Source organism: Argentina anserina, chromosome 3 (assembly GCF_933775445.1).
Source record: "Argentina anserina chromosome 3, drPotAnse1.1, whole genome shotgun sequence".
Lineage (NCBI taxonomy): Eukaryota > Viridiplantae > Streptophyta > Magnoliopsida > Rosales > Rosaceae > Argentina > Argentina anserina.
The window spans coordinates 22,507,312-22,530,136 of record NC_065874.1 but is presented as its reverse complement, the minus strand read 5'-3'; the positions used below and the strand labels follow the sequence as shown (position 1 = coordinate 22,530,136).

Below are 22,825 nucleotides of genomic sequence, written 5' to 3'. Positions count from 1 at the left end.
AGGTTTTCGATTTCACTGTGTTCATAACTCTTGTGTGTGAAAAGCTTTTAAGCATATGCCATGTTCTTGAGAGAAAAGATTTGGAGTGCATATCCTTTGTGAGTTGAATTTGAACTTGTTTTGGAATATGTCGAGCTTAATATCACCTTTGTTTCTGCCATGTCTTACTTGTTAAATGAAATCTCATGTTTATTAACCATTGAATTCATCTTGTCTATTTCGATGGAATGTTACTCTTGATACTATGAGTTTGAAGATCTCTGAGATAAAATGTTGAAGGCATTAGAGTGTCGTTAGTTTTAGTGTATTGTTTTCTGTTTTGATTTCCCTTTTTAGTGTTTGCTAAGGGACTAGCAAAGTATAAGTGTGTGGTTGTTGATAGGAGTACAAAGTGTGACGTTCTTATGCTTTGTTACTTCTTATTTAGTTGTTTTAGGTTCATATTTGTCATTTCTATATTCTAAGGAGAGCTATTTCAAATTTGGAATGAATTGATGATGAAATTGTGCTAAGTGTTAGAACTCCTTATTGAGCTAGGATTCCTTACTCGACTATGATTCTACTTTCCTATTTTCATTCTTTCATATTCCCTAATCGACGATTTCTTTTCAGGAAAGACAAATCATATTTGGAAAGAAAGAAGAGATGTCGAGATGCATTCCTAGTTGAATAAGGAAATCATATCCGAGTTGAAGAATGAGAAGAGGAGGCTGGCCAGGCTACCCCTAGTTGGACCAAGAGAATGCCGTGCAGCCCTTATTGTGATCTCCCTATTGGACTTGGTTTCCTACATCAAGTTGGATATGGAGCACATCAATCAAATCCATAACAAAGAGATTTCAGTTTCCCAATTGGTTTCTATCTCCTTATGGGACGACAAGATGGCTTCCTAGACTCCTATATATAGAGGCTCGGCCTCTCCATTCAGATCATCATCAACCTTACACACAAACACAAGCCATAGCTCTGCCGAATTCATCCTTCACCCTTCCAAGAAATCCTAAAACCGATTCCATCATTCCTCACCAATCAATAGCCTTCAAGCACGCTTGTGAAGAATGTTTCATCCATAGAAGTCTCGGCTACACTTGTGGATTGCTTGATTTATAAAGTGTAACCATGATTCACTCTTTGTTAAATTCGGTTTTGGTTTTGTTCTTGTTCTTGGATGAGCTTGCGATTTGTGTAGAGTAATCTTGTTTCAATTTTTTCTATGAAATAGCTACTTGATTCAATTTATATAAAGGATTCGAAATTATATTTTGGTTTTATGAAGTTTCTATTTTGGTTTCTGCCGAGTTTCATTCTTGATTAATTTCGATTTCTAAGCGTTATGACTATGCTTGTAGCATGATATTTAGGTTTTGGATTAAAGACTTATGCTAAGAACATGTTTATTCTTTTATATGTGAATTCGAAATTGCATGGTTGTTGGTTAAGTAAGTGACATACTTGATGAATTCAATGTGCATGGCTTTGGAATTACATGATAAAGATGAACATGTTAGATTTCGATTATGGCTGCTTGGTAGTGATCGAATGTGTTAAGTGTCTATGTGTTTAGGTTACTGCTTAGAACCCTAATTTCATGATCCATCCTTAGTTGCTCAATATATGGTCTCGGCATGATTCTTAAGATAGTCATAGAGCTTGTTTTGATTTCTCTTGTATGAATTGTTTTGGTGATTGTTTATGTGTTGGTTGGTTGATTACATGTATATATTAGCTTAGATTTTACTTACTGTTTTTATATTTCAATCCGAAAACATATATCAACTTTTTATATTTTTATGAATTCGTGTTAAGTGTTGTGATCCTAAGCCCTGGCTGGATCCCCGGTTTGTGAACGATACCCTCTTGCTTTATACTACTAATGATGTGTTCAGGGTTAAATATTGATGTCGAGTAATCGAGCATTCATCAGCAAACGGCATAATCACTTGACTGCTCTCAATTCACAGACTTGACAGCATTCACTTAAAGCGTTTTAGGCTTTGCGTATCACATTCGGTATTTGCGCACCAGATTCGGCATTAAAGTGTGTGACTTTGGTGGAGCTCAAAAAACGCAAACGACTTAATCGCTTGACTGCTCTCAATTCACAAACTTGACAGCACTCACTCAAAGCGTTTTGGGCTTTGTGTATCACATAAGGCTTTGACATCACATTCAACATGGTGCCGTTCAAGAGTTTCAGGGACGAGACGATGAGCAACATGATGGCACTACCCTGACTGTGTCTCCCCCTCTCACTGGGCCGTTTTCCATTGAAACACCACCCTATGACAGCCCAGCTCCCATCTCTCAATGGACTTACATGGCGAAACATCAAATAGCCAGCTTCCAACCACCCAAGTCAAACAATGAGAAACAAAGTTCAGACTTTTTGATGCTCAGGTCTGCACATCAAGACCAAAATGCTCCTCAGGCGCCATTCAAATTCTCAACGATTATGTGTCCAACGACTCTATGCGGTGGAGTAGGCTCCGAATTGCCGGTAGCTTTACCTATACAGAATGCTACTTTGAATGGGTGGAAGACGTATTGAGCTGAAACAAAGACCGTATCCAGAAGACGGGCCTCTATCGAGCAATGTTTGCATCACTATTCAGTTATGATCGTGTTACTCCTATTGTACGAGCTATTTCTGAGTACTGGTGCCCTACTACAAACACTCTGCATACATCGCAATGGGAAATGTCTATATCTCTTTGGGACTTTGAGCATATTTGAGGCTTTCCTATCCTCTGAAGGTTCTATAACGAAGTCGTTCCACCTATAGATGAGTTTTCTACAAAGAGTAAAGCAGGTGAACATCGTATTCCCAAGAGTTGCCGCTATTTATTTCTTGCTTATCACAAGCTGTGCAAGGGAGAGCGTGGCAAGGTGAAGATAACCACATGGATATAGTATTGGTATAGAGGCAAGATGAAATATAAGAGACCTCCCAGCAAGAGTATACATAATAAGAAGGATGCACATGCTAATGCTCACAATCCATCTCGTGTCATTCCAAAATTTAGTCAACGAACTCTAGAAGACCTTTTACCATTTGAGGATATAGGTGTTGAAGAAGCAAACATGGAATGTGTTTACCTATCTGCCTTCTATGCGTGTTTGCTTTGTTTGTTTGTGTTTCCTAAGAATGATGCAGGTTTTATTCACCCGGGCGTTTTCAAGATTGCTTACCGAATGTCTCGAGGCCAATGATACCGTCTGGCAGTTCCCGTATTAGCGAATATATATCAGGGTCTGAATGTTATATATGTCTCTGCCGATCCAGAAGATTGTCCAGCTGCGCTTCCCTTTCATTACTTGTATGGGTGGTTAGGCGAGTATTTCGGTACACACTTCTGCTCTCGCCTTCCATAAAGCTTCAGGCCCTTGATGGTTCATTTTTCAGGGGAATTTTTTGCAAAACATTTCGAGGATGAGCAAGCTCGCGCCTTATTTACTGCTTGCCACAATGTGATAATGGACAGACTAGCTAGAGTACCAAATGTGCGCAAAGTGATCGTTGACACCAACGAGGCTGACTCTGTAGACTTTGCTTACCTCATTAGTCTTCGCTTTAGATTTGTGTCATTGAGACAAGATAGTTGGCGAGCAGTCGAACCTTATAGTTCTCATCGATTTAGCAGACAATTCGGCTACGTTCAAGATGTTCACGGGAGTTTCAAAAAATAAAACCGTCGACATGTCGGTTTAGCTTGGACATATTCGTATTGGGATAGTTTGACCAAACTACATACAAATAATGAAGCAACCTTACCCATGAAAAATGACGTCACAAAGTGCATGGTTACCCAAAACTACATTGAATGGTGGTCCAAATTGTATCACTATGCACCAAAGAAACCCAGGGAAATAACTGTTATCAATACTGCGCAATAAGAGCCTCCAAAAGCTCAAGAAGACAAATGTGTGGCGCTCCCTTGCCAAAATGTGATTTCTTGCAAAGATGGACACAAGACTACTCCTCATACGTCTTCTATTGAAGCATTGCCCCTATTGATAATCATCAGGCCCCACTTCCTCCAATGTTGGAAGAAATTGGTGACTTTGTAGATCCCACCTCAAGTTGAAGGAGACTAATACCACTTCAAGAAGGTGCAGTGAAAGCAGCAACAATAACCACAGTGACATGCACTTTAAACGCAAAAAAGAAGAAGAACAATGTTGGTCTTGGTTATGTTTACAATAATCCCAATGCAGAATTTGATCTAGGTAACAACTTTCTGAACGACATTGTTGGTCCTTCGAAACCCATGCCGGCACACATTGAGGTAAACCCACAATTTACTTTTATTTATTTTGCTTTGTACTTGTTATGTCTTTATCAAGTTCAATTGATCACATTTGACAATTTGGCTGAGATATTTGACATCCACTTATTATTTGTTTATTACAAGTTTGACTTTAAAAGCCATACATCAAGAAGACGTTTTCTTTTCTTTCTCTATGGATCACCTTTCCTTTTGGATTAGGGCACTTTTTATGCACACCTAGGATGTTCTATAAATTACCCAAATTTTTGGCAACTCACTTGCATTTGATTTCATCCCATGGATGTCCGCAACATGGAGGTTGAAGAAAAAAAAATCAACAAAGTCATGTGGGAGAAAATTAGTGCTACCTAGGTTTGTGTTCGGTGGCTTTGGTTTGAATTATATTTATGTTTGATTAATTGATTAGTTTAACAATTAGTAAAAAGCTTAGGTTGGGTATTCGTTTCTTCTAATCAGAGACAAAAGAAATCACCAATGGTTCACCCGACCCCATATATAGACACAATCTGATTTAAGCATGCATGCAAAGTAAGAGTTTTTCTAGGAATATATATACTTGAGGGAAGACAAACTTTGCCAAATGAAAAGTCATTTCTTCCATGCTTGATTGCTAAGAAGAACCCACCATGGATCTGGAAACTTAGATTGAAGAAAACCAAGTAAGGGCACAAACTAATATTTAAGATGTTTTAAATGGGAAATAAATGATTAAATTATAATATATCAGCAAATTAATAAGACATCAAAATTCATTTCAAACAAAATAAAGAAATAAAAATTAGTTTAGGTCTAAATATGTCATTCTATTAACAAAAGCATAAGTCAATTTGAGTTTACCAAACACTTGATACTGCTTATGTCTTAACAACTATTTATAAAAGTCAGTTTATTAAACACTCACAAATGTAACTTATCAGTTACTTATTCTTAGAAATAAGTATAAGTCAGCTTTTCTCATAAGTCACAGCTGCACCAAATGTAGTCATAAGCTGCATCTTCCCATGTAGCATCGTCCTCGGAAAGGCCCTGCCACTACACCAACCATGTTGTGATCGTCTTACTGCAATAGTTTTTACTACCCATGTCCAGCACCCTAGCATGTTCAAATACAAGCTGGCCAATTTCATCAAATGGAGGTGGGGTACGCAAGACAGGTATAAAGTCACCAATACGCTTCTTAAGCAATGAAGCATGGAACACAGGGTGGAGTCTCGAGATGTTTGGTAAGTCCAGCTTGTAGGACATAGTGACCAGTTGACAACCTTCGACTGACCGTCACTCTGTTGGTAATAAGCTGAGCTGTGACAAAGTGTTGTGCCCCACAACTTAAAGAATGTTGTCCAAAAATATAAAAAGAAGACTAGGTTATGATCACTTACTATCCGCCGAGGCATGCCATAGGGATAAAATACATTGCGCATAAACAAATATGCAATTGAGCTTGTCGTGAACGGGTGTGAGACTAGAATGAAGTGTGCATGCTTAGATAGGCGATCAACAATGACCATAATAGCATTTGCACCATTGAAAACCGGCTATCATTATACATAATCCATAGATATATCCTCCTACGTTTGATTAGGAACCGGTAGAGGCTACAATAAATTGGGAGGATGGGCGGACAATACTTTTGTGTTTGGTAAGTCTTACAAGATGCTACAAAACTACAAATAGTTTGAAATATTTAGTCGTGCTAGGCCAAGAGAATTTTTTGCGTAACCAAGCTAGACTCATGCTATAACTAGAGTGGTCTACTGCCGAGGAGCTGTGGTACTCATAAAGTATAAGGCACGCCATTCAGAAGATGCCAAAACAAAAATATGGTTTTGGTGGAACAAGCGGTCGTGGCGCATAGCGAAATTTCTCGAGGGATTAAGGGAAGACAAGGCCTAAATAATACGCTGGGCCTTATAGTCTATATAACACGCTGCATCAATCAAATATATAGGATCGAAGATAGGTGAAGACGCAGTTTGAATGGCTAACATCTCATGCTGCCGGGAAAGCAGATCTGATACCGTGTTTAAAGAACTCGCCTTGTATTCAATGGTGTGATTATAACCAAATAACTTGGCTATCCATTTATGTTATACTGGTGTCAAAATGCTCTGATCCATCAAGTGCTTCAGTGGTTTGTGGTATGTAAGAACGGTGAACCAGATAGTGGGATCAATGTGAATCAGAAGGCGAAGTTTCGAAGCAATTGCAAGGTTGAGGAAGTTGGATGTCGAGCCACAATCAATGAAAATGTGTATTGGTATGCCATCAATATACCCTGTTAATCTCATCAAATCATTTAGAGAGGATCAGAAAATAGAATGGAGTGGTAATATATCGATTGACTTGGTGGTTTCATCCAATTCGAACCGCGCATCATGAAATTCCTGAGATTCCTCCGTGGGTTCTAGTTAGGGTAGTTCCAATATGGCCAAAATCGGCTTCTTGCAGACATGGCATGTATAGTAGGGGGCATCACAAGTCCAACAAAGGCTACGTGCCCTCCTGTCAGGTTGCTTCGCCGGGATCAATGTTAGACGATAGTGGGAGTGTTTTGTCTAGAAGTGGAGAAAGGGTTTGAATTTGAGGGTTCCGGTATCGGGTTGGTGTGGCTAGGATTAATTGTGGAGGACATGATGGTAAGGGACCACTGGGCTAATGGGGGCGTGGGTTGTTGGGCCCGGCGCATATATGTTATCTCGGAGCTAATCCTCATAGCATTGAGCAAGCTGGTGCGCGTGAGAAAAGGAGTGGGGCCCAAAACCAGAACATTATGGCGGAGCTCTGGTTTCAAGCCGCCATAGAACACCGGCCAAAGGTCAGTATCACTCTAATCCGGCACCGGGAAAGCAAGTTTTGTGAATTCATCAAAAAATTCACCCATTGATAGGCGTTGTTGTAGGTGAGCGAGCTCGATTTTAAAGTCCACTGGGCTGCCGGAGCTAAAACTCCCTAGAAAAACATCAACAAATTAAAGCTATCCCAAGAGATATTTAGGTGATTTTGCTCCAAATAATTCATCCAAAGTGACAGACTCGGACTAAGGGGTAGGCATCCACGACCGTCACCCGCTCATGCAGAGGAACACAATTGGTTTAAAGGGGTAGCATTCACCATCGACATCTAACTCACAGCATCGTCACCATAAAACCGAGGTAATTCGATTTAGGTGGCCGAAAAATGAAAGCATCTGAGTGTGCTTATTATTGTATAGTAGGGTTGTGGGGGTTAGAGGACTCGAGAGGAGGTGTAGGGGTTATAGTGGTGATGGTGGAGAAGGTTGTGCCGACCAAGCTAAGCGAAGGAGTAAACCCAAAAGGGAAGGGGTTAGTCATGCCTATACTCTCTCACATGCTATTGGCAGAGGTAAAGGCCGACGAAGACGATGAGTAATTGTCGAAGATGAGAGTTGGGGTGAGAGGGGGCTGTGTGGTGGGAGGGGGTATAGTGCATGCAGTCAAGAAGCTATGAAAATATAAAATCCATTTGGGAGGATAGGTTTTCATGAAAAGCCGCTTGAGAGGGTAAACAATTTTGTTAGAGTTGTGCCATGGTGGCTCGAATTTCTCTGGTTCGGGTGTGGAGGTTTTCGATAGAGGCTTGAACAGAGGTGGATTGAGGGTTAGAATGACCGGAGGATGAAATCTGAAAACTAGTAGAGGAGGATGGAGGGGAAGGGGTCGTGGGTTGACAGTTGCGCTAGTCATGGGTAAACTAGATACCAATGTTGGGTGTTAATACAGAGAGGAGAGAAATGAGAGGAGAAAAGTTTAGAGAAAGTTCATTTTTATTCATCATAATCAAAATAGAGCAGCAACTCAGTACATATAGTTCACTAGGACCAAGCCAACAACTAACCACAAGACAAAACTAACACGCTGTCTACATCCACAAAAAAGCAAAGGAAAGGAGAAAAAACATAGTTGGGTATATTGAGGAGATCCGTGAGTGTGCAGAGCAATTGTAGAATGTGTGTTGGATGCTCCTAGCACATTGATTTGGGCTCACAGTGCCAAGTTAGTTGTGGCAAGTCTGTAGCCATTTGGGAGGATAGTTGGATTCCTAGACCTCACTTGTTTCGATCAATGTTGTTTTCCTACCGTTTTGAGATACATGTCACAGCTTATTACATCAAATACTGCTACTTGGAATGTTTGTTTGCTCAAAAGTCTCTTTCCATCAAAAGATGTTGAAGTTATCATTTCTATCTCTTTGAGTTCAAAAGGTTTTGAAGATAGATTGATGTGGCATTATGATCTAAAGGGTAAATTTTCCTTGAAGGGTGCCTATTTTTCGTTAAGTTATTGTTTTGATCATTTATCAAATACAATTTTATGCTACCTGTTGATCAAGTATTGGCTTCTAGGGAAATCTCGTAATGACAAGGTTTGGAAAAACAAAGAGTGACATTCTCACAAGTTGCTTCTTAGTGCTCAAGGAGATTATTTATGAATCAAAGCGCCATGAACAATTCCAGGTGACTTGTGTCTTCTCCATGTCCAGAGTGATGAAGTACCGACAATCTATATCCAAATCTGAAGGTCTACTAAAATGAAACTGCAAAACCGCATCAAATATGCGGATGTGTCTAATGTGTATATTTGCACTACTCAATTTCAAACTTCTATAATCTTGTGGTTTTCAATTTCTCATTACAATTTTGTATCCATTTTTTTGTGACGATTTTTTTGCATACACAAAATAATTGGGGCATAAATATGGTAGAATTTTCCCAAATATGCACAGATCTATTAGCTATACACGGCAGTAAAAAAAAAGGTCCGCAAGTATTTCTCTCTCTCTCTCTCTCTCATAAAGAGCAAAACTCAGAAGCCGATTGCGCGCAAGATTTCAATTCCCAAATTCCCTCGACAGCTTCGTTTCCCACTCTCTTCTCCGTTCAAATCTCCCCCACGCCGCCCGCCATGAGCTCCGCCAGACCCAAGAACTACCGCCGCCGCGTCGACGACGACGACGATGACGACGCCGATACCCCTTCCACCACTTCCTCTCTCAAATCCGTCTCCAAACCCTCCTCCTCCGCCGCCAAGCCCAAGAAGCCTCAAAATCAAGCCCCCAAGCTCCTCAGCTTCGCCGACGACGAAGATGCCGCCACGCCGCCCCGCTCCTCCTCCTCAAAGCGCGACAAGTCCTCCTCCTCCTCCTCTTCCCGCCTCGCCAAGCCTTCCTCGGCTCACAAGCTCACCGCCGCCAAGGACCGTTTGGTAAATTCCTCCTCCTCCTCCGTCTCCAATGTTACGCCCCAAGCCGGAACCTACACCAAGGAAGCTCTCCTTGAGCTTCAGAAGAACACCCGAACCCTAGCCAGCTCTAGACCCTCCGCCGCCGAGCCCACCATTGTCCTCAAGGGCTTGATTAAGCCCCCCGCCGCCGTGAACGGAGCTAGGGAGCTGGACTCCGACGACGACGAGGGAGGAGTGCAAGGGGGCAAGGCCGCCGCCTCTAAATTGGCTTCAATGGAGATCGATCAGGATAGGTTGGATTATCCTGACCAGGCCACCATTGAAGCCATTCGGAAGAAGCGGGAGCGGCTCCGCAAATCCAAGCCCGCCGCGCCGGACTTCATTGCATTGGACTCCGGCAGCAATCACGGCGCGGCGGAGGGGCTGAGTGATGAGGAGCCCGAGTTTCGGAACCGAATTGCCATGTTTGGGGACAAGATTGAGGGTGCTAGTAACAAAGGTGTGTTTGAGGATGTTGAAAATGATAGCCAAGTGGATGGTGGATTGAGGAATGAGAGTGTTGTTGTAGTCGAAGATGACGATGATGAAGAAGAGAAGAAATGGGAGGAGGAGCAGTTTCGGAAAGGGTTGGGGAAGAGGGTGGATAATGATGGGTCTAGTTTAGGGGTTAGTGCTAGTGTTGCTAGAGTTCATAGTGCTGCGCCGCAGCCCAAGGCCAGTTACTCTGGAATCGCAGGGTATGGTTTGCAGCAACAGAGTCTGGCCGGTGTGCCGAGTATAGGAGGGGCAGCAGGAGCATCACACGGTTCGAGTGCTATGTCGATAAACGAGCAAGCTGAGATTGCTCAGAAAGCTTTGCTGGAAAATGTGAGGAAGCTTAAGGTACGAATTGCTTCTTTTGTTGTCAAATTTAATTTTGATGGATATTTGCTGATGAATGGTCTTATAGCTATTGATAATGGAATGAGATATGGGCTTTTAAGAATAGTGTTGGATGTGTGATATGTATTATTTCACTAATTACTTTAATTTTGACGAGGTCTATGAGTATTTCGACATTTGGCATAAGGAACAAAACTGTATAGAACACAACAACTTTGTATGCATCTCAGTGGCTGAATTGCACCCCATTGGCATATACCATTTAGGTCCTTTTCTTGCAACATCAAATTATTGTGTACATGTGTAAACTAGGAACAGCATTATATTTTGTCAATGTTACTTTGAGGGTCTGGGAATGGTTATGGATGCTAAGATGTTTTATGACAAGCAAATACTGGATTTTTTTTTGCTTTTTTTTTTTTGGAGAAGAAAATACTGCAAAAGCTTAGCTTCCAGTATAGATATATTCGTTAAATCAGCCACTTTCATGGACATTTATCGCATTGTAAATATCTGTGAAAATGTGCACTGAATATAAAAAGTGTGTATATATATATATATTAGTGTATGTGTGATGTAATGTAGTATGTGTATAATTTTTATGACACGAATCTCCTTTATGGCATGATCAATTCAGACCATTAAGTTTCTATATGTATTTGCATTATCAAAATATGTAAGTTATTGTTTGTTATTTTATTTATGACATTTATGTTTTTCTTGAAAAACTCACAGGAAAGTCATGCAAGAACAAAGATATCACTAACTAAGGCTGATGAGAATTTATCTGCCTCGCTATTGAACATTACTGCTCTTGAAAAGTCTTTGTCTGCTGCTGATGAGAAGTACAAGTTCATGCAAGAGCTTCGGGACTTTATCTCTACCATATGTGGCTTTTTGCAGGTATGCTATAATCAAATCTTATCTTTTTGAAATGAATTCCAAATTTTTTTAGAGTAGCAGTTTTTTTATATAATTATGATTGACTGTACTGTTCTAGAGTCTTTTGCTCTTACCTATTATCATTCCACTCTTAAAGCACACACATGTAATTGTATAAGTTTGTAAGAAATGAGGAATACAAAATATGGAAGAACTGACCAAACATTCAGTCGAAGTCGGGAACCACTTCCGTCTTTGCCAAAAGAAGACAAAACCTACTTCTCACAACTCAAGAAACATGTTCACAATCCTATTGTAATATATTTACATAAATTCTACAATGAGCTTTGTGACTAAATTTATATTGCAACCTTGAAAGGCCTTATGGGTTCAATAATTGATACCTATTGCAAGTGTCTGAATCTGTCTCTTAATTAAAGTATCTTACGATATTGAGAAACAATTTTCGTTTCATGAATTCTTCAATGTACATTAGTTCACCATAGCCTTTCCGAGTGCAAGATGAAAGAATCTAGTCCGATGAATGGGATTATGAATTGCATCAGAACTATGATATGCTGAGTCAACCTGACTTCTCTAACAGTTACAGCAGCTTCTTACTTTGACCATGTACAAATCATCAATCAATATTCTACTTCAATCAGCATATTTGGATCTTGAGAACATCTTAACAGATATCTCACATTGATTTCTCACTACGTTCTCTGAAAGGATTTAATGACGCACTGTGTTCAATACTTGGGACATTCGAACCTGTATTCAGTGCAGGCTTCCTATTCACCATTATAAAAAACGGAAAATGGGTTACCATTGATAGGTTTTGTGCTTGTTGCTTACTTTGTTTAATTGTTTACTTATTTTCAGGATAAAGCTCCCTTGATAGAGGAGCTTGAAGAGGAAATGCAGAAGCAACGTGATGAGCGTGCATCAGCTATTTTTGAAAGAAGAATTGCTGATAATGATGATGAAATGATGGAAGTAGAAGCAGCTGTAAATGCAGCAATGTCTATTTTCAGTAAACAAGGTACCAGTGCTGAGTTAATAGCAGTTGCTAAAAGTGCAGCACAGGCTGCTTCTGCTGCTGTGAGAGAACAAATAAATTTACCAGTCAAGCTAGATGAATTTGGCAGAGATATGAACCTTAAGAAACGTCTGGATATGAAGGGCAGGGCTGAGGCTCGTCAACGCAGGAGAAAAATGTATGAAGCTAAGAGAGAGTCCTCCATGGATGTAGACTGTCCTGATCGAACGGTAGAAGGCGAATCGAGCACCGATGAGAGTGACAGTGAGAGTAAAGAGTACGAATCACACCGCCAGTTGGTTCTGGGGACTGCTGATCAAGTTTTCAGTGATGCAGCTGAGGAATATTCACAACTTTCAGCTGTCAAAGAAAGGTTTGAAGAATGGAAGAGAGAGTACCAATCAAGCTACCGTGATGCTTACATGTCATTGAGTGTTCCTGTTATATTCTCTCCATACGTGAGGCTGGAGCTCTTGAAATGGGACCCTCTCCGTGAGAACACAGATTTTGTACATATGAGCTGGTACTTGCTTATACCTTTTATTGCCAATCATTTCACACCTTCTATGTTCACTCACTTCTCTTGTTAGACTTAGCCTGCTTTGTCAAGGCATCAGTAGCAGCAGTCTATCTTTCATATGAGCATATGAGCACTGAGCGCACAATAGATGTGCTGATGCTGTCTGACATCACATTGCACTAATACGATCATTTTCCCCTGTTCAGGCATGTACTATTAGAGAATTACGGTGTACCAGAGGATGGTTCAGATTTTGCATCTGATGATGCTGATGCTAACCTTATCCCTGCATTGGTGGAAAAGGTTGCATTACCCATTTTGCATCATCAAATTGTTCACTGCTGGGATATTCTCAGTACAAGAGAGACAAAGAATGCAGTTGCTGCCACAAGCTTGGTAACAGATTATGTCTCTTCCAGTGAGGCTCTTGAAGATTTGTTAGTTGCTATTCGCACCCGTCTGGCAGATGCTGTCTCGAAACTTATGGTATAAAATCTGAATTATGCAACTGATTTTTTAGTCATTTAGACAGCTTAAGCAAGCTCAAGATAGTTGTGCCTGTTTCGATAATTGTCCTATTATGCTATTAAAAATATCTTGTTTGATCATATTTTCTTACTGTAATTACAATCTTCTAATTACCTCAGATAGCATGGGTGAGAAAATTTGATTAAGACACTTACATGAGTTTTCAATAATCTCTTATGTATAGGTCCCAACATGGAGCCCACTTGTATTGAAAGCAGTGCCAATTGCTGCAAGAATTGCAGCATATCGATTTGGCATGTCTGTTCGGTTGATGAAAAATATCTGCTTGTGGAAAGAAATCCTTGCTTTGCCAGTTCTAGAGAAGCTTGCTATCAATGAGCTTTTGTGTGGCAAAATTCTACCTCACATTCGAAGCATTGCTGCTGATGTTCATGATGCAGTTACAAGAACTGAAAGAGTTATTGCCTCTCTGTCAGGGGTGTGGTCGGGTTCAGATGTCACAGGAGATCGTAGGTATTACTACTGACCATCAGGTTTTGAAAAGATTTAAATTATCTGCCATTTTGATCAGCCTCTGCCACACTCTAGAAAAACTTTTTTTACTTGCATACAAATCAGCTTGCTTACTGATTTTTGCCAGAATGTTATGTTATGCTTAATCAACCTTTTCACTTATCACTGTGTCCCTTGCATGTGATGCACGATTCTTCAACTGATCATAAGCGTGTATATAACCCCAAATAGGAGTATCCAAATTTGCAATAAATTATGGTTGTTTTTCCTTCAATTTCTCCTTCCATACCTTATAAAAGTTTTTCCCACCTTTCCAAGCAAGATACTGCAGTTCAATTTTAGAAAATTTCTGCAATAATTGAAGCTACAAGGTCACCTTATATTGTTTTTGGGGATTTATGTGAGGGTACCTTATTCGCAGATTGGTGACAGCCTCATTTACTTTTGCATGTGTTTTATAGTTGCCGTTTGATTTATCTCTCAAATGGTTAGAGGAATTCCTGTGAGAAAGAAAAAAGCATGAGGGAGTGTTCTGCCAAAGCAAGTATATGCTCAATTTAGAAGACTTTCTGATGGCAGTTCATTTGTGTAGTTAGCCGTTCTCTTACTGTTCTTTGAGCATTAGTTTCCCTTCTCCCTCTCTTCATTACTTTTGGGTCTCTTTGATGTTTTGTTGTCTTTTCTCGTCCATTTTTTATACGAAGTACTAGATGAATGAGGTAAAATTGGTAGATTATAACTGTTGGACAGTACGGTACCTGTAATTTCTACTTTAGGTCTGTTCTTAAACTGCACATTCAATCTTATCTATTCTTATTTGTTATCTAATGGTGTCAAATAACAATGCAGCCGCAAGTTGCATACGCTTGTGGATTATGTCCTGACACTGAGAAAGACTATAGAGAAGAAGCATTCACTGGGTGTTACACAAAGTGAGACTGGTGGACTGGCTCGTAGATTGAAGAAGATGCTGGTTGAGCTCAACGAGTATGACAAGGCCAGGGATGTAGTTAGGACCTTCCAACTTAAAGAGGCATTGTGAATATTGAGAATCCTGAACGTAGGTATCTGCATTAGAGCAAAAAAGCACGTTGAGGCCACTGACCACAGATTTTCGACGATCCATCAGCAAAACAAGGTGCAAGTATTGGACCCCGGTAAAGACTTGTCTTCTTATGTCATACTTGGACATACACAATGTAGCACAGCAAGGTTGATATCAGAATATGGTTGCTCTCTCCTTTATCATGTCATTTGATTTAGAGCAGGAGATCCCTTGTGGGAATATCAATCCTTTCAGATAAATTTCCAACCGTACCATTCTCGATGCCATTACTAAATGTGTTTTGTTATCGTTTGGTTACTGAAGATGACCTAGTTCTTGCTTGTACCATTTGAAGGTCCTCAAGACCATCGATATCTCTGACTTTTTAGAATTGTATCTATACATACAAGCTTGAGCTTAAAGGTGAGCAGAAAAAGTAAACTCTGCAGTATATGACGCTAAAAATCATTCTCCCTCCCTCGGTTCGAATCATGTTCTAAAAGGACTAATAACACAAACTGTTATTAACAAAATTGATAAATTTTTCCGAAATCAAAAACGGTCACCGAATCGGAAGAATGTTGAGCCTGTGCCGGAGTTGTGATCCACAACATATTCCACTCTTACTTGACCTAACTTGACACCAACACCGTAGGATGAACCATGACCCGCTCGCCTGTATACCTCTGTTGGGTTACCTTTGAGATCCTTCGAACTACCAAGATCATTGCCATGTTCTACGAATGCATATACATTTTTACCTTTGATTGGTATACGTAGCTCAGCTGCAACCTGTAGATGAACAATTGAGAAAACCAAATTAGCTATATATCTGTCGCCCCTCTTTAAGTACAAATTATGTCATAACTTCCATATATATGCATCAGTACGTAGATGTGGTGATATGTTTGCATGTATTCGGAAACTGATTTACCACCTCTTAAGAGCACCATGTACTTCAACTCAAGTCGTGCAAACACCCAATGACCAGGGAAAGACACAACTTAAGCTCATAGATGAACTCAATATGAAAACAATTTAGCATAGCTTTGACTCGAATAGCTATTCCACCACTGATGTTTAATGCAGTCTAAGACACAAGTGACAACAGAGACTGGTTTCATAAAACCTAAAGAGAGTTCTAAGTTCCATCACTGCCATGTTTGCAACTATGGTCATTGAATCAAGTTCAGTTAAACGTAAACCAGAAGAGACGACAGACAATAATGTTAAAATAAAGAAATGTATTGGTATTTGCCTTAAGTAGCTCCCTACCTCAAGAATTTGTCTAGCGGCGCCTATCTCACCCATGTTGTAACCTCTTACAGAATATGGACCCCCGAGTGTAAATGCCTCATAACTTGGAAGGTCTCCCACACAGCCACCATAGTGACCATGAAGTACAAGTACTGGCGGCGGTGATTTGCCGGCACCTTCCTCCACTCGCTTGAGCTGGATAAATCTTGTTAATGATAACTGGTGGCGGTTGAAGAATGGAAAGTTGCTGCCAATGCCAAGGCCTTGCTCAACCTGCAATTTGTACAAACAGTATAAGCCTTATCCCAGAGAATAAGCAAGTTATGCATAAGGCATTACCTTTTAACTTTTAGTAACATCTTCTATTATAAAAGAGAAAAATTCTAATACCTCATTCCATTGAAAATTCAAACAGATTACTAAAACTACATCATAATTTTGCAAAATAATGGCAAGGCAGAATTTGGTGCGCTTTTTCGAGTATGCAGCCGTTGGCAAATGGGAACCATAAGTTGTTGAAACTGTTAAGTGATAACTCGCAGAGACTTGAAAAGAATGTGTAGAATGGCTTTAATTTTGGAATGCTATTAATTCTATATATTCCAACTGCAGTAATAGATGAACAGAAACAACTCCACAAACTTGAAAAGAGATACAGTTGGAAGAAAAAGGTTACCTGAAACACATTCCTCTCACCAACTAAGGTTCCATTCACAAACTTGGTGTTATCCCGTGTGATATTTGACTGTAAAAATGCCACATGGTCAATGCCAGTGCCGCTGAGAGTTGTTGGAGGTCCATCTTCACTGACAGCTCCACTGGGCAACACTCTTCGGCCATATGAACATATATAGTTTTGTTCGTCGCGTGTAGTTATCTTTTCCATCACAAGTCCATAAGTGAATTTGCTCTGACGGCTCAAATTCTGGTAGATACAGGCAATGGAGTACAATCAATAAGTAGTAGGCAATAAAGTTAAAAACATTTAGATGCAGCTCTGGTTTTGTAATCTGAAGGAACCAGATACTTCCAACACAGAAAAGGTGATGAGAAGCACCTCTGTTATATTAGCCTTCATGCCAGCTCGATCAACCAATACAGGGGGAACTTCGTCCTCTCCCGGCCCAGCTGTGAAGACTGGACTCAATTTTCGACCGTTAAAGCAGCTGATGCGGAGAGTACGATCATTTGGATTGTCCACACCATCTAGATATGGATGCACATACTCGATCTTAAAATCAAGATCATCCTGAGATAAGATGACCAGAAACAATAAATCACAAGAAAAATTATGAAAATATATTGATATCAATAGGCTTAAATGTCGCATAATAATTAAGATACAAAGACAAGAATTGAGATTACCTGAAGCTGGGGGTTGAAGAGGTTGCTAGTGCTTAATGAACCAACAAGAGACCTATTTAACCCGTTGATATTCCGATGTTGATATGTAACAGTTCCACCAGGTATCACTGAAGTCTAGACACAACATACACAAATGCAATACAGAACAGTCAGAATCACAACAATGAAACCTGCGAATTTTTTTTATGATTAATAGAGAGCTAGGGTGATGAAATTGTTCCACACTAACCAAAGTGGGGTAGCCTGCATGTCCACGAATAATGTTCCATTCTGTGGTTACATCAGCTGTCTTGTGTTCCTGTTCTTTAAGATTTATTTCAACAACTACCCCTCCTACATTCTTCTCATCCGGTACAGGTAACACTTCCATGTCATAAAACAATCCCAGAGAGCTTAAGTTCGTCAGAGCTTGCTTTCCTGCTTCCACGTTAAACACATTACCTGGTCGAAGCTGTAAACCATATGTCGAAATATTCAACAAATCAACAATTCAACCAATCAAAGCCGCAAACATTCAATTCAATCAAATGCTTGTGACACAAGTAAACGAAATAAGACATGATCAGTTTGTACCTGTTTGGGAATTTCTCTCTTGATCACAAGGTCCTGAGTCTTCCCTTCAACAACATTGCCAAGCTTATCCTTGAACTGAACAACCAGCTGAGTAATATCACCTTCCACAATCTCCAACACAACCTCCTTTGAATTCAAATTCCCAAAGTTAAGTACATTAGCTGCTATATACCCCTCATCTTGGTACCACTTGAGAACCCGGGTAGAAATCTTCTGCAACAATCTAGAACTAACTTTCCCATTCTCTCTCAACATCTCCACCACCTCCCTCTGCACCGAAGCCGGCAGCAAACACGGCCGGGCCCTGTCTATTTTCCTCTTGTATTCTCTCTCTAGGTCCCTGAAGTACTGCAGCTTCTCCTTCTCAGTCATGTCCGGGTCCATCTCCATTGGCATGGCCTGGGCCATCAGCCCCACGTTGATGGGGCGGAACCGGTCCGCCGCCATCCACGTGCTCTCGGTGAAGGAGACGGTGACCCCGAGGGTGCCGTCCGGATTGGTCTTGGCTTCCAAGTCGACCTTGTCGAACATTCCCGAACTGGTCAGGGATTCCAGCTCGCTCTGGAGCTCCGCCTTGGTGTAGAAGCCGCCTGGCCGGAGGGAGAGATTGGCGGAGAAGGGGTCGTCGGCGGAGATGGTGCTGCGCTTCCTCCGGTCGAAGAACAGAACCTCCGAGAGCTTGTACTTCTTGAAGCCGCTGAGGCGGCTGAGCTGGACGAAAATGTTGGCCGGCAAGCCGTGAGAGTCGTACGACTCGTCCTTCCGCTCGTTGGCTTTCGCCGCATGCAGCCAGAAAAGCCTCCTCCAAAATCCTCCGCCGCCGCCGGAACCATGACCTCCCCCGCCTCCGCCTCGGCCACCGGAACTTCTTCCTCCGCCGGAGAATGAGGGGAAGTAGCTTAGGTTTAAGCTGAGGGTGACGGTGGTGGCGCCGGCGATGGTTTTGGCAAGGTTTAGGAGGAACTGGTTAGAAGACGAGGGTTTAGGGTTTAAAGAGAGAGGCGAAGAGGAGGAGGAGGTGGTGGACACGCGGCATTCGGCGAGCTGACGGCGGCGGGTGCGGGATGTGGCGGCGGAGGGTAAATATGGTAATTTGGAAGCGGAAGAGGAGCGGAGGATGGTGGTGGCGGGGATGAGGTATGTGGTGGTTGGGACTAAGCCAAGCATTGTAAGAAGAAGGGAGAAATCACAAGGGCTAATAGGAATGGTGATCGGGAATTTGTACGGACAGCGGCTCAGAGATCAATGAAGGTGGTGGGTTTGCGACCTATATATGCAGTCCAGAGAGCTCTTTTCCCTCTCGACAGAGGAAAAGGTAAAGACCTTTTACCCGCTGTAATATTTTCTTTTACTTGTGAAAAAGTGCAAAACGCAAGGTCGTTTGAACTTTGAAGCATAAAAGGGGAATAGATAAAGCTGCGATGGATGTGGTTTCTGTGTCTGCTTCTTCTTTCACAAATGCCTGCTTCTCCTCGTCTCTCACTCCACTGTGAAGCATCACCATTATCACTACCTCTTCATTCTCTTCCTCGCACCAACAAGCTATTTCTACTGCCTGCACGGCATGGCGTTTTCAACACGAACAAAACGCATCCATGGTCATCCAAAAGAGGAATAGCTGTTCGTGCGGTAAAGGAGGAGTCACATCAGTTTGAAGTAGACCCGGAGAAGGCGAGAGAAGCCCTTAAAAACCTTGATCAGCAGTTTCAGTCTCGAACCCAGAAACAAGTCCGCATTCGACCCAAGAAACAACCTACAGGTACCTACTCTAGTCTTTCATATGTTTTCTTTCCAGGTTTTATAGGTTTGAGTTTCGAAAGATGTTAATACTAGACAATGTTAGAATCATAACAATCATTCAGGGGTTCCATTCATTTCAGGTTGGAGGAATCGTCAGAAATAAAGACTACTTTTTTTTTGGGTGTTCATGGTTCATGAGATTGAAAACATCATATATGCAGTTTTGGTTACTTAGACCAATGACAGTTATGGCTGTATCAGTAATTTTATAGTATGTCTTGGCGAACAGATTAACTCTCTTTGAGGGAGCTGTTAGACTCATCACGTTGGAGAGTGGAGACTTAGCTCATAACCGCTTTCCCCATTTAAATCCGTGTGATGATCAAACTTAGATTGATATCAATGTGTAATACTGAACAGTGGCACATGAAGCAAATGATTTTAACCTGATTTGATAAATATGTGAAGGACTGCATATTTGGGGTTGTACATGTCATATGAAAAGTAGGGAAGTAGCAATGAAACTACCTGATTTGGTGAGTCACTGACAGGAACTTGCTTCAACTGACTGCAGCTCCCTCTCTGAATTTTACAAGAAATCAAACAAAAGCATCAGCTGAGGAACTTTCCGGAGATTTTTTTTACCTACACAGCCATTGCTCTCCTTGGTTTCACAATTTTCTATAATGTGTTGTTCTACACTGTGATAAAGCCATCCGTAGATGGATTTTCAGACGATGCGCCGGCCTCAAGTGTTGCAGGAGAAATCCGAAAGTAGCGGTTCTGAAACCAAGATCTGTGAGCCTTATACCGTATAATGATCAACGGTAGTGATGATGTAATCCTTCCCTGTGAAGCTTAAAAAACAAGTTCCGTTGTGAGTTTCTCCGAAAAACCACAAAGAAGGTAGAGAGAGAGAGTTAATGCATTGTGTTAATACTGTGAATTCGCACAAATGATTTAGAGAAGGAATTAAGTCTGAAACCAATCCCCTCTGTTGTTATGATACCATCTGGTAAACCCAGGCAGTGGAAGTTGCTCAATATTACTTTTGGAATTTAGATATATGAATCTGAGTATAATCATTTGTGTGCTATCACTGCTATGTGCATCATATGAGTTTGCTCACCATGACCTTTTCAATCTATATCTTGATATGCTCTTGGAAGCAACCACTGACTGAACTTCAATTGTAAACCAACATTGCTGCAAAAAAGGAAACTGCATATATTTTTCAGACTTGTGTGCAGATATGTATGTTGGCATAGTGTCACGAGCTTACTTCTTTCGCTATTCAACTCGTGCGGCCTTAGCAACTCCTTTATGCTAAGTCAGCCTTACTCGCAAACGCCATGCTAGAACAATTGAAAGGCAAAGAAGAATATCTTGAAAGAGAACTTATATTGAACAAGAAAGAACTTACAAGTATGCTTGATAGCTTGCTTCTTGCTTGATTGCTTGATTGCTTGATGATGAAAATGAGAGGGGTGTCTAGCTATTTATAGGCCTCCTCATCCTACTTGGCTAGTTCTAGAGATTTCTAGGACTATGTACAATGTAGATGACTCTAGAGAGTTCTATACAATTCTACATAACTCTAGGAGGAACCTTGAGTGTTCTAGAGAATTCTTGAGTGGTCTAGTTCTCCTAGCCTCTCCAAGGTTCAAGAGATTTCCGAAAATGTCTCAAGGCTTCTTGAGACTTCCACCGTCTTTTAGGATCTTCTATCACCTTCCAAGGTGTTCCGTCATATTCCGGATCCGTCTAGAATGCTCAAGGTAAAATTTGGCTTAAATTTGGCGGGATGTGACATTCTCCCCCACCAAATCCCGCGATGCCCTCATCGTGCTTCATTGTATTGCTGAATTTTGTTCTTGAACTGCCAAAGCGTATCCTCGGACTCCCAGCTTGCTTCCGTATCGGGCAAACCTCTCCACTTGATGAGGTACTCTTTATAACTTGGCACGCCTCGTCGTCGAATGACCCGATCTGCGAGTACTTCATCGACTTCCTTGTCAAAGTTGGTGATTACCGCTGTTGGTGCCCGATGCGATATGCCCCTTGATGAGTCTTCCTCATCCTCATTGTAGGGCTTCAACATACTCACATGGAAGACCAGATGTATCTTTAACTTGGGCGGGAGGTTGAGTTTGTATGAAACTTTGCCTATGCGCTTGATAACTTCAAACGACCCTTCATATCTGCGGATCAAGCCCTTGTGCACCTTTCTAAAGGCCTTGAATTGCTGCGGCAAGAGTTTCACAAGTACAAGGTCGCCTTCCTTGAACTCGACATGCCTCCTCTTCTTGTCCGCCCACTTCTTCATCCTCTTGGCAGTCTTGTGCAACGCCGCTCGAGCTTACTCTGCTTGCTCATGCCATGACTTGGCGAACTTGAATGCGGCTGGACTCTTCCCTTCATAGTGAGTGGCAAGGGATAGAGGGGTAGTAGGCTTCTGTCCCAAAATGATCTCAAAAGGACTCTTGTTGGTGGCCTCACTTTGTTGCAGGTTGTAGGAAAACTGCGCCACATCTAGAAGCTTGGCCCAATCCTTTTGATTGGCACTCACGTAGTGCCGTAAGTATAGCTCCAAGAGACCATTGACGCGCTCCGTTTGACCGTCGCTTTGTGGATGGAAGCTTGTTGAAAAGTTCAAGTCTGACCCCAACATCTTGAACAGCTCCGTCCAAAATCTCCCCGTGAAGCGCGGGTCTCTGTCGCTGACAATGTTCTTTGGAACTCCCCAAAGCTTGACTACATTGCGTAGGAATAGCTTTGCTGTCTCCTCCGCAGTGCAGTCGGCTGATGTGGCCATGAAAGTTGCATACTTGCTAAATCTGTCCACCACCACAATGATGCTCCCAAACTGCTCGGACTTTGGTAGGCAAGTGATGAAGTCCATAGAGACACTCTCCCACGGTCTCTCCGGTATGGGTAAGGGGTCAAGCAAGCCCCCCGGCTGCTACTGGACTACTTTGTCTTGTTGGCAAACTAGACATGTCCGCACATACTCTTCGACCCCGTCTC

General features: G+C 41.5%; 2 protein-coding genes across 2 annotated transcripts; one reads left to right on the top strand and one right to left on the bottom strand.

The window, feature by feature from the left end:
• Positions 1 to 9,114: 9,114 nt before the first annotated feature.
• Positions 9,115 to 15,163, top strand: LOC126788515 (transcriptional repressor ILP1). Its single transcript, XM_050514513.1, has 6 exons — positions 9,115 to 10,372; positions 11,108 to 11,275; positions 12,140 to 12,819; positions 13,023 to 13,302; positions 13,529 to 13,818; positions 14,668 to 15,163. The coding sequence occupies exons 1-6, from the start codon at positions 9,212 to 9,214 to the stop codon at positions 14,858 to 14,860; spliced, it is 2,772 nt and encodes a 923-aa protein (XP_050370470.1). The 5' UTR covers positions 9,115 to 9,211; the 3' UTR covers positions 14,861 to 15,163.
• Positions 15,164 to 15,415: 252 nt separating this feature from the next.
• LOC126787260 (protein TOC75-3, chloroplastic-like) lies at positions 15,416 to 19,225 on the bottom strand. The gene is made up of 7 exons (XM_050513173.1): positions 18,059 to 19,225; positions 17,715 to 17,936; positions 17,486 to 17,599; positions 17,178 to 17,369; positions 16,797 to 17,045; positions 16,139 to 16,393; positions 15,416 to 15,655 (listed from the first exon to the last, which is right to left on the bottom strand). Exons 1-7 carry the CDS (start codon positions 19,223 to 19,225, stop codon positions 15,416 to 15,418), a joined length of 2,439 nt encoding a protein of 812 aa, XP_050369130.1.
• Between the last annotated feature and the right edge of the window lie 3,600 nt (positions 19,226 to 22,825).

What these genes read in the sequence shown, in the direction of transcription:
- LOC126788515 (XM_050514513.1), top strand. Translation starts at nt 9,212, where the DNA reads ATGAGCTCCGCCAGACCCAAGAACTACCGCCGCCGCGTCGACGACGAC. An exon ending in GATTTTGTACATATGAGCTG is followed by an intron (nt 12,820 to 13,022) that starts GTACTTGCTTAT and finishes TCCCCTGTTCAG; the next exon opens with GCATGTACTATTAGAGAATT. An exon ending in GATGTCACAGGAGATCGTAG is followed by an intron (nt 13,819 to 14,667) that starts GTATTACTACTG and finishes ATAACAATGCAG; the next exon opens with CCGCAAGTTGCATACGCTTG.
- LOC126787260 (XM_050513173.1), bottom strand. Translation starts at nt 19,225, where the DNA reads ATGCTTGGCTTAGTCCCAACCACCACATACCTCATCCCCGCCACCACC. An exon ending in TGAAGGCTAATATAACAGAG is followed by an intron (nt 17,046 to 17,177) that starts GTGCTTCTCATC and finishes TGTATCTACCAG; the next exon opens with AATTTGAGCCGTCAGAGCAA. An exon ending in GTGAGAGGAATGTGTTTCAG is followed by an intron (nt 16,394 to 16,796) that starts GTAACCTTTTTC and finishes TACAAATTGCAG; the next exon opens with GTTGAGCAAGGCCTTGGCAT.